Source organism: Lemur catta, chromosome 2 (genome assembly GCF_020740605.2).
Source record: "Lemur catta isolate mLemCat1 chromosome 2, mLemCat1.pri, whole genome shotgun sequence".
Lineage (NCBI taxonomy): Eukaryota > Metazoa > Chordata > Mammalia > Primates > Lemuridae > Lemur > Lemur catta.
This window is the reverse complement of record NC_059129.1, coordinates 146,643,205-146,656,040: the sequence shown is the minus strand read 5'-3', so window position 1 is coordinate 146,656,040 and position 12,836 is coordinate 146,643,205. Positions and strand designations below refer to the sequence as shown.

The window sequence follows — 12,836 nt, the reverse complement described above, 5'->3', positions numbered from 1 at the left end:
GTCGCTTTGTAATATAATTTTAAATCAGGAAGTGTGATGCCTCCAGCTTTTTTTTCTTTAATGAAAAGGCAACCTATGGACTGGGAAAAAGAATTTCAAGCCACATTATTTGATAGGGAGTTAATATCTAAAATTTATAAAAAAATTCTTACAACTCAATAGCAAGTAACCTGATTAAAAATGGACAAAGGATATGGATGGACATTTCTCTAAACAGGATGTAAAAATGGCCAACAGGTACAAGAAAAGATGCTCGACATCCCCAGTCATGAGGGAAACGCAAATGAAAACCACTGTGAGCTGTTGCCACTCACCTGCAAGGATGGCCATTACCAAAAAGTGAAGAGATGGCAAATGTTGGCAAGTGTGTGGATAGCAGGGAGGCCGGTGCACTGCTGGGGGGTGTGGATTGGTGCAGCCACTGTGGAAAACACTGGCGAGGTTCCTAAAAAAAGTCAGACTGGATCCAGCAATCCCTCTTCTGGGCAAATGCTCGAAGGAGCTGAAATCTCCACCTCGCAGACAGCGGCACGTTCATGCTCACTGGAGCCTTATCCACGGTGGCCAAGACATGGAAACAGCCTAAATGCCATTGCTAAACGAATGGGCAAAGAAAATGTCACGTATGTCCACATACATGACAGAACATGGTTCAGCCTTTAAAAAGGAGAACCTGGTGTTTGTCACACGTAGATGAACCCGGAGGACATTGCAGTAAGTGACAGAAACCAGACACAGAAACATTGCCTGCTAGCTACTTGTATGTAGAATATGTATTTTAAAAAAAGCTCAAGTACATGGAGAGAGAAACAGTGGTTACCAGGGGTGAGGCTGGGAGAGGGGTGGGGAGGTGTGGGTCGCAGGATGCAGAGTAGCAGGTGTGCAGGGTGAACAGCGTGGAGACCTGTGCACAGCGTGAGGGATAATGTCAGTACAGTTGTGTTTTTAGCTGCTCTTGTCACAAAAATGTAACTATATGAGTTGGTTTGTTAATCTGCTTCCCTACGGTAACCACTGCACTGTCTGTGTATATCTCATAACACCATGTTGTAAACCTGAAACATGCACAATAAAATTTATTTAAAAAGTAGTGGTTTCCTGTGGAGAAAGGAATCACCTTTGACACCTTTCGTCTGTGCAATGTGGCGTTTCTCTTCATTGCTAGTAGACTTTCAGGAAATACTTGTTGATACACTTTGTTACTTAGTGATTATCTCATCTCTCAAGTCCCCTCAGGATGGTATACTGGTACCAGATTTTGTCCCCCAAATGAAGCATTTGATGGCAATCCTGGAGATACATATATAAAATACCATTAGAAGGGAACTTACTGGCCGGGCGCAGTGGCTCACGCTTGTAATCCTAGCACTTGGGAGGCCGAGGCGGGTGGATTGTTTGAGCTCAGGAGTTTGAGACCAGCCTGAGCAAGAGCAAGACCCCGTCTCTACTAAAAATAGAAAGAAATTATATGGACAACTAAATATATATAGAAAAAATTAGCCGGGCATGGTGGCGCATGCCTGTAGTCCCAGCTACTTGAGAGGCTGAGGCAGTAGGATCGCTTCAGCCCAGGAGTTTGAGGTTGCTGGGTTGCAGTGAGCTAGGCTGACGCCAGGGCACTCACTCTAGCCCGGGCAACAGAGCGAGACTCTGTCTCAAAAAAAAAAAAAAAAAAAGGAACTTACTTATCAATAGCTATGAAAAAATTCTAAGTGTTTGAATTGCTCAAATTCCAAGCTGATTAGTAGGAAGCAAAGTATAGTATATATAGTTCTTTCTCAAGTTTTTGGGGAAGGAAAATATATTAATAGCATAATTTTTTTTCACTTAATTTGGAGCTTTAAGGTAATGCTAAATTACAAAACCTACACTCCTTCCTTAAAATTAACCATCAAATATGAGCATATATTTAAAACTGTTCACACGGCGTGATGGAGTCTTATAATAGGAAATAGAAAGTATGATATAAGTTTACTATGGTGTTAAAAAATCTAAAAGAGAAAAGGGAAGACGCATAGCATAGTTTGTAAATTTAGTTCCACAGCTTGATGGCATTTTGTCATCTGTGTCAGCTGTTGCCATCACGCTGGATTAGCTGTAGACCACACTAGCAACGAACGGCTTTGCATACTCGACAGCTGACTCCTGACTCGGAACTAACGCAGGGCCCCTGCTCTTGTCCCGTAGGCTTACGTGTACGAGATGGGCTCGAGCACCTTTTCCCACCGACTGGCGGGGCACACAGACACCGTCACTGGAGTGGCCTTCAACCCCTCTGCTCCCCAGGTACAGTCCCACCGTGTGCGCGGGGGCGTCTCTGCTGCACACAGGGCTTGCGTCAGATTGTGTGTGTCTGTCAGACTTTATTTTGGTGAAATTTCATGTCTATGGTTACATGCCAGTTCTCACCGAGTGCAGGGAGAACTCAGGAAATAAACTTTTATTGGGAGAAAGAGAAATACAAAAAATTTTCTTTCATAATTTAAGCACTTGTCATTCTGTGCCTATGCATGTTTGATGTAGCTGAAATACAGAAAAATGTGGAAATATCCATGGACAGATGTGGTTCCATGTAGCACTAATATGAACACTGTCGTTAAAATTGAAGCAAGCAAGCAAGTCACAGAGCAAGTAAGAAGAGGATTTTGAAAATTCTTGTGAAAGAATTTGAATATAGAATAGGACCGCAAAATTTAAAGAAACTAAATTAGAAAAGATGAAAAGAAAATAACAGTTGCAAATCAATTATATTAATGCAGAGGGAAATCTTTGCAGAAGATGTAAAAATATTAACAATTACACTTGAGTATTTGGGAATGTCAGTTTCATTTTGTCTTGGTAAGACTGGAGCTTTGATCCAGAGAACGGTATTGCTGTGTGGCTGTGTGCTTTGTCCTCACATTTGGGCGTGGGGGGAGCTGCACTACACACGTGTCTTGTCAACCTGCTGTTTTTCGCTGAGCAATGCATGGTTGCAGTCCAGGGCGTGACACTGTGCCCGGCATGTGGTTTCCCTTCCGTGTGTGCTGAATACTGAACACGTGAGTAAACACGTCTTGCCGTGCCGTTGAGTAGAGCTACCATCAGCACTGCGGCTTGAAGCCTTCAAAACACCCCATTCCACTGTGGCCCTGATTTATCTTTTCAGTCCCTGCAGGTGATATTAGGGTCATGTTTTTCTCCGCATTAGATCAGTGCTGAGATGTACATCTTGATTATGCTGCACTTGTTCCAGTATGAGTCATGCTACACGTCTGTGATGTTCCTGCTTCTCCTGGTGATATGTGTTGCCGTCGGCTATTCTGAGATTGTCAGTATGTGGTTTCCAGTTGTTTCTTTTGAAAATCCCTTTGAGCAACGTTCTGCCAGTCAGGCGGAGGGGCGGTGCAGCATGAAAGGAGGAGGAGAAGAGCGAGGTCGGACCCGGCCAGGCCTGTGGCAGGGACCGTGCAGCTGTTTGTCGGGGGAGCGTAGATGTTAGTTGTTCTGAAATTTCAGTATTTGGCTTCAGAGTGTCTTTGAGCATGACCAAACTGAGGAAGCTTTTTGAATACTTGAAAATTTTCAGTTAGAAAAAAGTTGTGTAGGTCTCTATTGCCACTGAGATTACTTTAATTAATAAAAGAAGTAAATATGGCTTACATGCAGTTATGAGGAAGGAAGGGCGGGAGAGGAACCAGCTGATGCCACAGGACACGGGAGGACGGTGCTGTGAGGGTGAACGCTGGCAGAGGAGCTGGGTGAAAATCTGGTTTTGTGGAGAATGGCTGGTAATGAACAACGTGGAATAAGAAGCTGTGGCGTGAGAGCTCCAATCAACACACGTGGCTGGAGCGGCCGCGCTGGGCCGGCTTCCCAGGTGGAGCCCTCAGGGATGGCTGGTGGACGCATCTCCTGTCCCTGCCATGTGGCCACTCTGTAGGGCTGCTCCAGTGGCCTCAGTGCATGGCAGGTGGCGCCAGGAGTGACGCAGAGTAAACTGCAGAGACACAGAGAGAGAGACAGAGAGTGAGGGTGCAGTGTCTTCCTGGACTCAGCACAGAAGCCCCGTCCCATCACTTGCTGCAGGTCTGATGGGTCCCCAGACCACCCTGGGTCACACGGAGGGGCTGAGAGCGGGACATTCATACACAGGCCAAGATAGATTTCTCACACAAAGATAAAGATATAAAGTAGCAAAAAGCTTATTTTTCAGAGAGAGAGAAAGAGAGAGAGAGAGAGAGAGAGAGAGAGAGAGAGAGAGAAGGAAAACCAGATAAAAAAGGAAGGAGTGGCCACAGCACACAGAGGAAGGAAGGAAGTGCCGGCCCACTGAGGAAAAACTGGAGTTTTTAAAGGTAAAACTGACTTTTTCCCTCTGCCTCAGCAGACTGATAACGGAAGCGGCTGCAAAGCTGTTGCCGGTGCTCTTTATTTTTTTTTCCCTCTTTTCTCCGTGAGGCCGGCTTATCTGGGGCCTTGAAACATGTTTCAGGCAGGAACCGGGCAGAGGAGCGGGGAGTTCGCGCCCCCACTGTCCCCTTCGGGCTCTTCCAGGCTGAACAAACGGGATAGTTGTGTTGTGAGTTTTCTCTTCAGAGGGGAAATTATGTGCTGTGAGTTTATTTTCTTTAACTTTCTGTTTGATAGTTTATTTTCCTCTGTTTGATAGGTTATTATTAACAGTAAGGCCACCTTTCAGGGGTCCGTGTGCCAGTGTGAATTACCCAGAGGTCAGAGTCAGTGGGCCTCTTGGAGGCCTCTCCTGCACCCTCCGTATTCCCTGAAACGGAGTAGTCACTTAATGCAACTCTTTGTGGAGTGAGTGGATGCATTAACATAATAATATATTAAAATTCTATGTTTATATGTTTTCCATGATGCAAAGAATTCAACCTCTGATGACTTTTATATTCATAAATGTACAAGCATAACTGTTGGTTCCTTGTTAATTTTCTAGAATTTCCTGTTCTTTACTGATGTTAGCCTACTTTCTTCTGCATATATCATTTTACTTCCTGTCTTCTGTCTCCCAGGATTGTATATAAAACAACACACACAGCTTTAATTTTCATACACAGAATCAAGATCATCAATTATCCTGTCCTACAATAACTTAAAGTATGTTTTATGACCACTGAAATTTTCTCAGGTTTGGAAAATATTAATAGTTATTGAAGGGACAGTTGTCACCCACATAAAATTAAGGTTTGCAAATAACCACAGGCAGGAAAGGTGTCTGTTGAAAACAAACATGAGAAGAAGCACTTTGGAATGGCCGGGTAGACCCCCTCACATCTCCTTCCCCATAAGAGCAAAGAGAATATGCACAGAAATGTTCAAAAGCAACTTTCTTAAACCTCTGGAAATTGGCAAAAGGCTTGCAGCAATCCATTTATTCAAGAAAAAATGGCTGAGTCTTGTAAAAACAGTGACTTTTGAAGTCTGTGCTGCATAATTTAATGAAACAGGAGCTTGGCTTTCCAGGCAGTGCTGTGGATGAGCAGATGCCGCTCCTGAGGACGCACAGGGGAGCCTGGCGTCGGGGCTGCCTTGGTGCATCAGCGTCACTTGGTGGTACGTGAGGGCGCCGCGGCTTTGAAAGAAAGCACAGACGGTTTTCTACTAGTAAGCATAGTTCACTTCATATATCATACGTAACAAAACACACTAAGAAGAAGTTGCACAAGTCTGGTCAAATGTTAGAGGTATGTGCTACAGATATCAACACCAACCGTGTGCCGCTTGTTTGACAGCAGGTGTGGGAAGGTGGGAACTGCTGGAGCTGTGAAATTAGGGAACGAAGCTGTAACGGTTCAGGGCTGTGGGGTGGCGGTTTTCTGTGCCAGTTATGATCAGCTTTCCAGACTCTCAGAGCATGGGTCCAGACCAACCAATTTCTGATTGGTTCCTGGCAATGTCCTTTCTCTCTCTCTAAATTTGATTTTAAAAATTATTACTGTAAATTTTCACCTGCACAATTATTATTACTTTAAAATGGGATGCTTTGCTAGTTTTGATGGATTTTTGAAGGCTCCTTACCACTGTCTCCAAATTACAGCCTCACCAGATGATGAGACCTTCTCTCTATGATGCCAGCGAGTCCTTGATCAAATGGAAAGCTGGTCCTCTTGGGCCAACATCCTATGCCAAGAGGAAGCAGATTTTAGGGATGGCTGGTTCACTATCGGCCGCTTGTATGGTCTGTTACCTGGGGGAGAAAGACGTTTTGGGAACATATCTGGATACCGCTTATATCAACCCTTTGCTGGTCTTTGAAGTGGTGAGGCAAACTCCGGAGGTTCCTAAGCTACATAAGCTCAGCCAGAAGACACAGTGCTGGGTGCTGCTGCTTACCTGACTGCACCAGAGAGACTCCGCCAGGGAGCTCCAAGCACAATGACACCCACTGTGACTCTTACGAATTCTTCTTTTGTTTGTATAATGAGTGTTTATTGGGCCGTGAAGCCTTAATCTCCCTGGATCTTTGAGATGAAGAATGATCATTAGTAGCATTTGTCCTGTGTATTTCACAGGGTTACTTGGGGAACAAGTGATGTAGTGTAAACTAATAACAAAACCTCCTGTTGAAGGTCTTCCGAGGGCAAGGCACTGTGTGTGTTGTCTTGTCCTCGTCACCACCCTTGTTTGCAGACATCAGTGTGGCCGCGTCACAGACGGAGATGTTGGGCCCAGGTAGATCAAATGTCTCTCACGCAGTCACACAGTTTGCGCCAGCAGCTCGGTGACTTCAAACCCACTCACCTACTGCACACAGTTGTAATAAGATAAACATGCATTGGTTTTGCCACTTGTATTTAAATATTTACTTGAAAGTCCTTTTTGAAACTGTAATGAAAAACTTCTAGATAGTCTTGTCATTCCTCCCAAACCTGCTGAGTTTGGCAGATCCTTTCTGGGGCTTCGGCCACGGCTCCCTGTCCTCTCGCATCCTCCAAAGAGGACTGGGGTCTGGTCAGCCCCCGAGGCCTTACACTGTCTTGAAGATAAGTCCTTCTGTTGTTTTTGTAACATCCCACACCACTGCCTAAGTTGTGGGCTTGGATGAAGAAGTGAACCTTTCATTCGAAACCTTATACCATCCAGGTGCCGGTACCTGCTGGTATTCAAGTACGTTATGCTCTCACAGTTACGTAGCACTTTTCAACTTAAAACCTCATAATGGTCAACATTTTTTTCTCCTAAAAATGATCTGGTGGTTTGAAAAGCCGTAACAGCTAATGGTTTTTTTGGATATGTCTTAGTTTCCTGTTGCTGCTGTAACAAATGCCTATACACTGGTGACTTAAGCCAACACAGACTTGTTATCCTGCAGTTCTGGAAGTCAGAAGTCCGACGGGGTCTCGTGGGGCTGAAACGAAGGTGCCGGCAGGCTGGTTCCTTCCGGAGGCTCTGGGGGAAGCTGTTTCTTTGCCTTTACCAGATTCTAGAGGCTGCTGCATCCCGCGGCGTGGGGCCCTCCCTTGGTCGCCAGAGCCAGCGGCATCGGTACTTTCTCCTGGTGCCTGGCTCTGACCTTCCACTTTAGAGACCTTTGTGATTACATCGCACCCTTGGGATTGCTCCAGATAATCCGGAATACTCTCCCCCTCTCAGGGTGTGTGACCTCATCACATCTGCAAAGTCCCTTCTGCCCATGAGTATCTTGCCTCATGCTCACGGGTTCTGGGGATCAAGGCGGGCACATCTTGTGGGGCCACCACGCTGACCACCGATGACTGGCTGTCTTGCCTCTGCTGAGACATCACCTGTTCCGGAGGCCTTGCCAGACGCCCACCCTGCATCAGTGACCTCCCTGTCTCGTTCACATTTCCTCACTTCACCTTTATTTTCTCCCAGCACCTGGCCCAGTGATCGATGTGTTTGCTGGTGTCTCTCCTCTGGGGCGTGGGGGCTCCTCTCCTGGGTCTCCTCTTGTTGCTCTCGTAGTTCTTTTCCTAGCAAATTGGAGAGAATCTTTCTTCTTTGCAACCATTTAAGCCAGTTTTCGTTCACATAAAATAGTTACCCAACTGTGTGATTAACGAGTTTTTGCATTTCTCTCTGTCCTAATGATAAGCTCCTTGAAGAAAGTTACCATCTCTTCTTCTGTGGTTCCTGTACTGATAAAGTGCTTGTACAAATACTCAGTATATTTTGAAGAATCCATGAGTTCTAGTCTTGAAAAATAATTTTTTATGATATTTTTCATCTTTGGGTTTTGCTACATAACAAAATCCCTAAAATATCAGAAGCTTTTGTCATTTACTGAGGGTCAGTCCCAGCCCTGCCGGGCCCACCCTTCACTGGGAGCCTGAAGGGTGGAGTGTGAGGTCCCACCCAGACCTCCTGCTGGCCATGGTGGGGCAGAGGCCCAGCACCTTCCCAGATGTGGCCCAGCGTGGCCCAGCAGAGTGGAGAGTTGAGTCCCCCGAGGGTGGGTGGACACAGAGAATGAATATTTCCAAACATGACTATGCTCAACCACATTTCATTTTTGTAAAATTGTTATTGAATTTTAGGAGTGACGATAAAGTAATCCAGCACTAATTGTCTTTGTACGTAGGAATATGTAACATGCAATCTCATTGCTCCCAAAATTTTGCAGTAGGCATTTTATTGAAACAGCAATGCTTCTTCAATAATGGACTCCAGATATGTTTAGAAGCCTTTGTTGTTTAGTACCATATTTATTTGATTTTTAAGATATGTGTTATCCGTTTACTAACATTTCTGAAATGGGGTGAACCTTAATATCTTCATCCTTCTCTTACAAAGCAAAGTGTTCCATCCTCTGTTTTATTAAATCACTGGTGCACCTCACACATAATGTTTAAAATCGTGTCCATAAAATGAAATACTTGACTCAAGGTTTTGTTTTAAGAAAATATATTAAATGGTGCATAAAAAAGTGATTTGAAATTTTTATCTGTGGGAAAAGACCCTTCTAAGTTCCAACCCAGGTGTATTGACATGTAAAATGCATGTTTAGACACAGAAGGATGGATGTGTATTGAGGAGAATAAGATGCTAGAACCCATGGACCAGCCCCTGAGACTCACAGAGAGGAAATGTAGGTCTTTTACCTTCAGAAGCACAGGTTTCAGTGTCATAGGAGGGTAAAACATTTGATAGTCAGGGTTCCCAAGAGAAACAAAGTCAATAGGAGGTAGATGGATGGATGGATGGATGGATGGATGGATAGATGGACGGATGGATGGATAAATGGATGGATGGATGGATGGACAGATGGATGGATAAATGGATGGATGGATGGATGGATGGATGAATAGATGGATGGATGGATAGACAGATGGATGCATGCATGGATAGATGGACTGATGGATGGATAGATGAATAGATGGATGGATGGATGGGTAGTTGAATAGATGGATGGATGGATAGATGGATGGATGAATAGATAGACGGATGGATAGACAGATGGATGCATGCATGGATAGATGGATCAATGGATGGATAGCTGAATAGATGGCTGGATGCATGGACAAATGGATGGACAGATGAATGGATAGATGGATGGATGGATGGAAGAATGGATAGATGGATAGATGGATGGATGGATAGATGGATGGATGGATGATGAATAGATGGATGGATAGAAGGATGGAAAGATGCATGGATGGATAGATGGATGGATGGATGGATAGATGGATAGAAGGATGAATGGATGGACAGACAGATGGATGGATGTACAGATGGATGGATGGATAGATGGATGGATGGATGAGCAGGTTTTTTAATGGGAATTGGCTCATACAACTGTGGATGCTGAGGAGTCCCATGACCTGCTGTCTGCAAGCTGGAGACCCAGCAAGCCGGTGGTGTAGTTTAGCCTGAGTCCTGGAATTAAAGGGCTGAGAATGAGAGAGGGGCCCTGGTGTAAGTTCCAGACCAAGGTGAGGAAATCAGTGTCCCAGCTCAAACAGGAAGGTGGGAGATAAACAAGTATGAATTCCTTCTCCTTAAAGGATCCTCTCTGCCTCCTTCCTCATCTCGTGAATTTCAGTGCCTTCCCTGGACTTGAATACATGCTTGCAAAGATAAGCGGTTGTCCCCCAAGCACATTTTCCTGGCTGTGTGGCAAATCCTGGCGCCCCTCCCCACCCCCCCGCCACTGCTTTTGCTGAGTCACGATGGGATATATTGAGTCCATGCCCAGGACTGGGGTGAGCGTGTACTGGACCCCGAACAAATGCTGAGGATATAAAAGTCACGTCCGCTGCACACTTACTGGGTGCTAGAAGGTGTGCTCTAAATTTGAGAGCTTAATGCAGTGTTCTGGAAGATCTGGCCAAGCGGGCCATTAGCTTTTCCATCTCACAGCTGGGGAAGGGGCACAGAGCTTACCCGCCTAATTCTGGGAGCTCTGACTCAGAGGCACAGCTCCATGCCGATGTGGTGATCGCTGGCTTCATTCCAGGGACACAGCATCACTTTTGGAAAAGCAGGAGGTCGAGTCCATGACTAGCCTTTTTAAAAAATTTTAATAAATTTTAATTGTGAGAGATATTATTCCCTTTCAGAAACTAAAGTTTTGAGCCTCTCAGAATAAGTTGCTAGATAGGGTTAAAAAAATAGTGTTTTTCATCACTGCTATTGCTCAATTGTCAAAATAAGACTTGTGAGTCTTTTGGAAGAGGAGCACTACACTCCTAGTAATGAAATTCTCCTAGCAATGCCTATGGCTAGAAACGAGCGAGGAACCCTAACAGCTCCCCAGGGAGCGCAGGCTCCGCAGAATGGCCCAGGCTCTGAGGCTGTTGCCGCACACCTGGGTGTCCTGCCAGGAGAGGCAGCTGCACACCACATGGCCCGTCACATGCAACTCAGAAGGGTGTTGTCAACTTCGATTTATGGGACATTCAGGGGACATTTGTATGTTTGTCATAAGATATATTAATATTAGTTTAGTTATTTAACCGTTTAAGATGTGAACACAAGTTCAAGAAGCTTCATAGTTAAATTATCCTGGCTAAGATTGTGGCCAAGCAAGACTGTTATTTCTAGCAAAAGAAAAGCAAGGCAGAAGTATCTCACACCAGAGCTGCAGAAGACGAAAGAAAACTAGGATGTGAACCGCTGGTACCCGAGTTTGAAAGTGCGGGCTGTGGAAGGGGCCTCCTGTTCACAGGAGGAGTTCAGTGAAGTCAGTCAGGAAAAGGGTTAGCGGGGAAGAGCTGCTTCCCGTGAAGACAAAAGTGACAAAATGTATCAGCACGTGTAACAAAGAGCCTTGAATATAAATTTATCTTCTGTTATCAAATCTATCTTATATTAATATTACACTATCAATTTTATCTTTTGTCAGTTATAAAATAATTACAGTCGTCCTCAGTACAGGTGGGGGGTGGTTCCAGAACTCCCGTGTGTACCCCGATCTGCACACTCAAGTCCTGCCGTCGGCCCCGCAGAGCCCACATATCTGAAAATTCGGCTCTCTGTACACTTGGGTTTCCCAACCCTCAAATACTCTATTTTTGATCCATGTTTGATTGGGAAAAATATGCATTTATAAGTTCAAACCTGTGTTTTCAAGGGGCAACTGTAATGAAATAAAAGGGGATTAATGTAAGATAACATAAAAGCTCTTTTCATAATGATACTGGGTAGTTAGGCTCTATTTCTAATTTTATATTTCTGAAATGTGAGGACTTATTACAGGAAGTTTTGCTTGCGTCTTTCTAGCTATACTGGGCTGTATGTAGACGGTCAGTAATGCTGCCCTAGAACACAAAGTAGAGACATGGGGATCTCAGATAGTTTATGTAAAGAGACAGATCAAGGCAGATACGTGCATTCAGAGTCTGAGAGCACACTGCCCGGTTTAGGCTGCAACGCAAACACCTGGGAGGGAGAAGGCAGGCGTCAGTAGGGGCGTCTGTGGGACAGCGAGGTGGCTGTCCTCCCTCCCCACGGGCAGCACAGAGGTGTGCGGAAAGGTACGGAAGATGAGAAGAAACACATTTGCAAACTTCTCATTTTCCTTTATGATAGTGATACCACTTACAGTGGACATTTAAACTGTTTTCAGTATTTTGATATTATAAGTAATATTTTGATGTACATCTTTGGGTATACAATGCTTTTGTATCTGGATTTATTTTCTCAAGACAGGTCATTAGAAGTGGTATTACTGAGTGACAAACTTAGGAAGGTTCTGGCAGATACAGACAATGTTTCTCAGGTATTTCCTATTGTTCATCTCCTTACCAGCTTGGCTATTAACACTTCCATCCTCTTTGTTAGGTTCACTGCCAAAAGCGGTGTGCCTCACTCCTTTGATTTCTTCAAATACTTTTCTCTGAATACTAGTGAGGTTGTACACTGTTCCATATGCTATTAGGTATTTGAATTTTTTTAAGTTTTAAAGTTGCTTTTTTATATCCTTCATCACTTTATCTTTTGGACTCAATGTTTTGCTTACAGATTGCTATAGCTTTCAATTTAAAATTAAAATTTTTGCCTTTGTATTATATTTACAGTAAATATTTTTCCAAGATTTGGTTTTGCTTTTTACTTCTTTGTTTTCTCCTTCAAGTTTCATTTATTCTGATTATTTTAGGCCTAGAAAATTTTCCTCCAGAGATTTTTCTCTCTGCGGAAATTATGGTGGAACTTTTAATATATTACAATAAATTTGAGTTCCTGACTGACAGTGCCCGTGTATGGGTCATTTCTGAGTCTCGTTCTGTTTTCTATTAATCACTCTGTCTCTTGACAGTTGGTCTCCCCGAACCTGCTCTGCTTTTCGGAGTGTGTTGTAGCTTTTGAATGAATGCTTGGACGTTTAATGTAGAACAACATAAGCATTTATGCCTGGATAGCATGTCTCTTTC

General features: G+C 44.2%; 1 protein-coding gene across 1 annotated transcript in view; it reads left to right on the top strand.

The window, feature by feature from the left end:
- Positions 1-12,836, top strand: part of WDR27 (WD repeat domain 27) — a 152,590-nt gene that overhangs the window by 80,516 nt on the left and 59,238 nt on the right. The window contains exon 24 of the mRNA XM_045544738.1: positions 2,188-2,286. Within this exon, the coding sequence (XP_045400694.1) occupies positions 2,188-2,286 (99 nt within the window). The remainder of the gene's footprint in view (positions 1-2,187; positions 2,287-12,836) is intronic.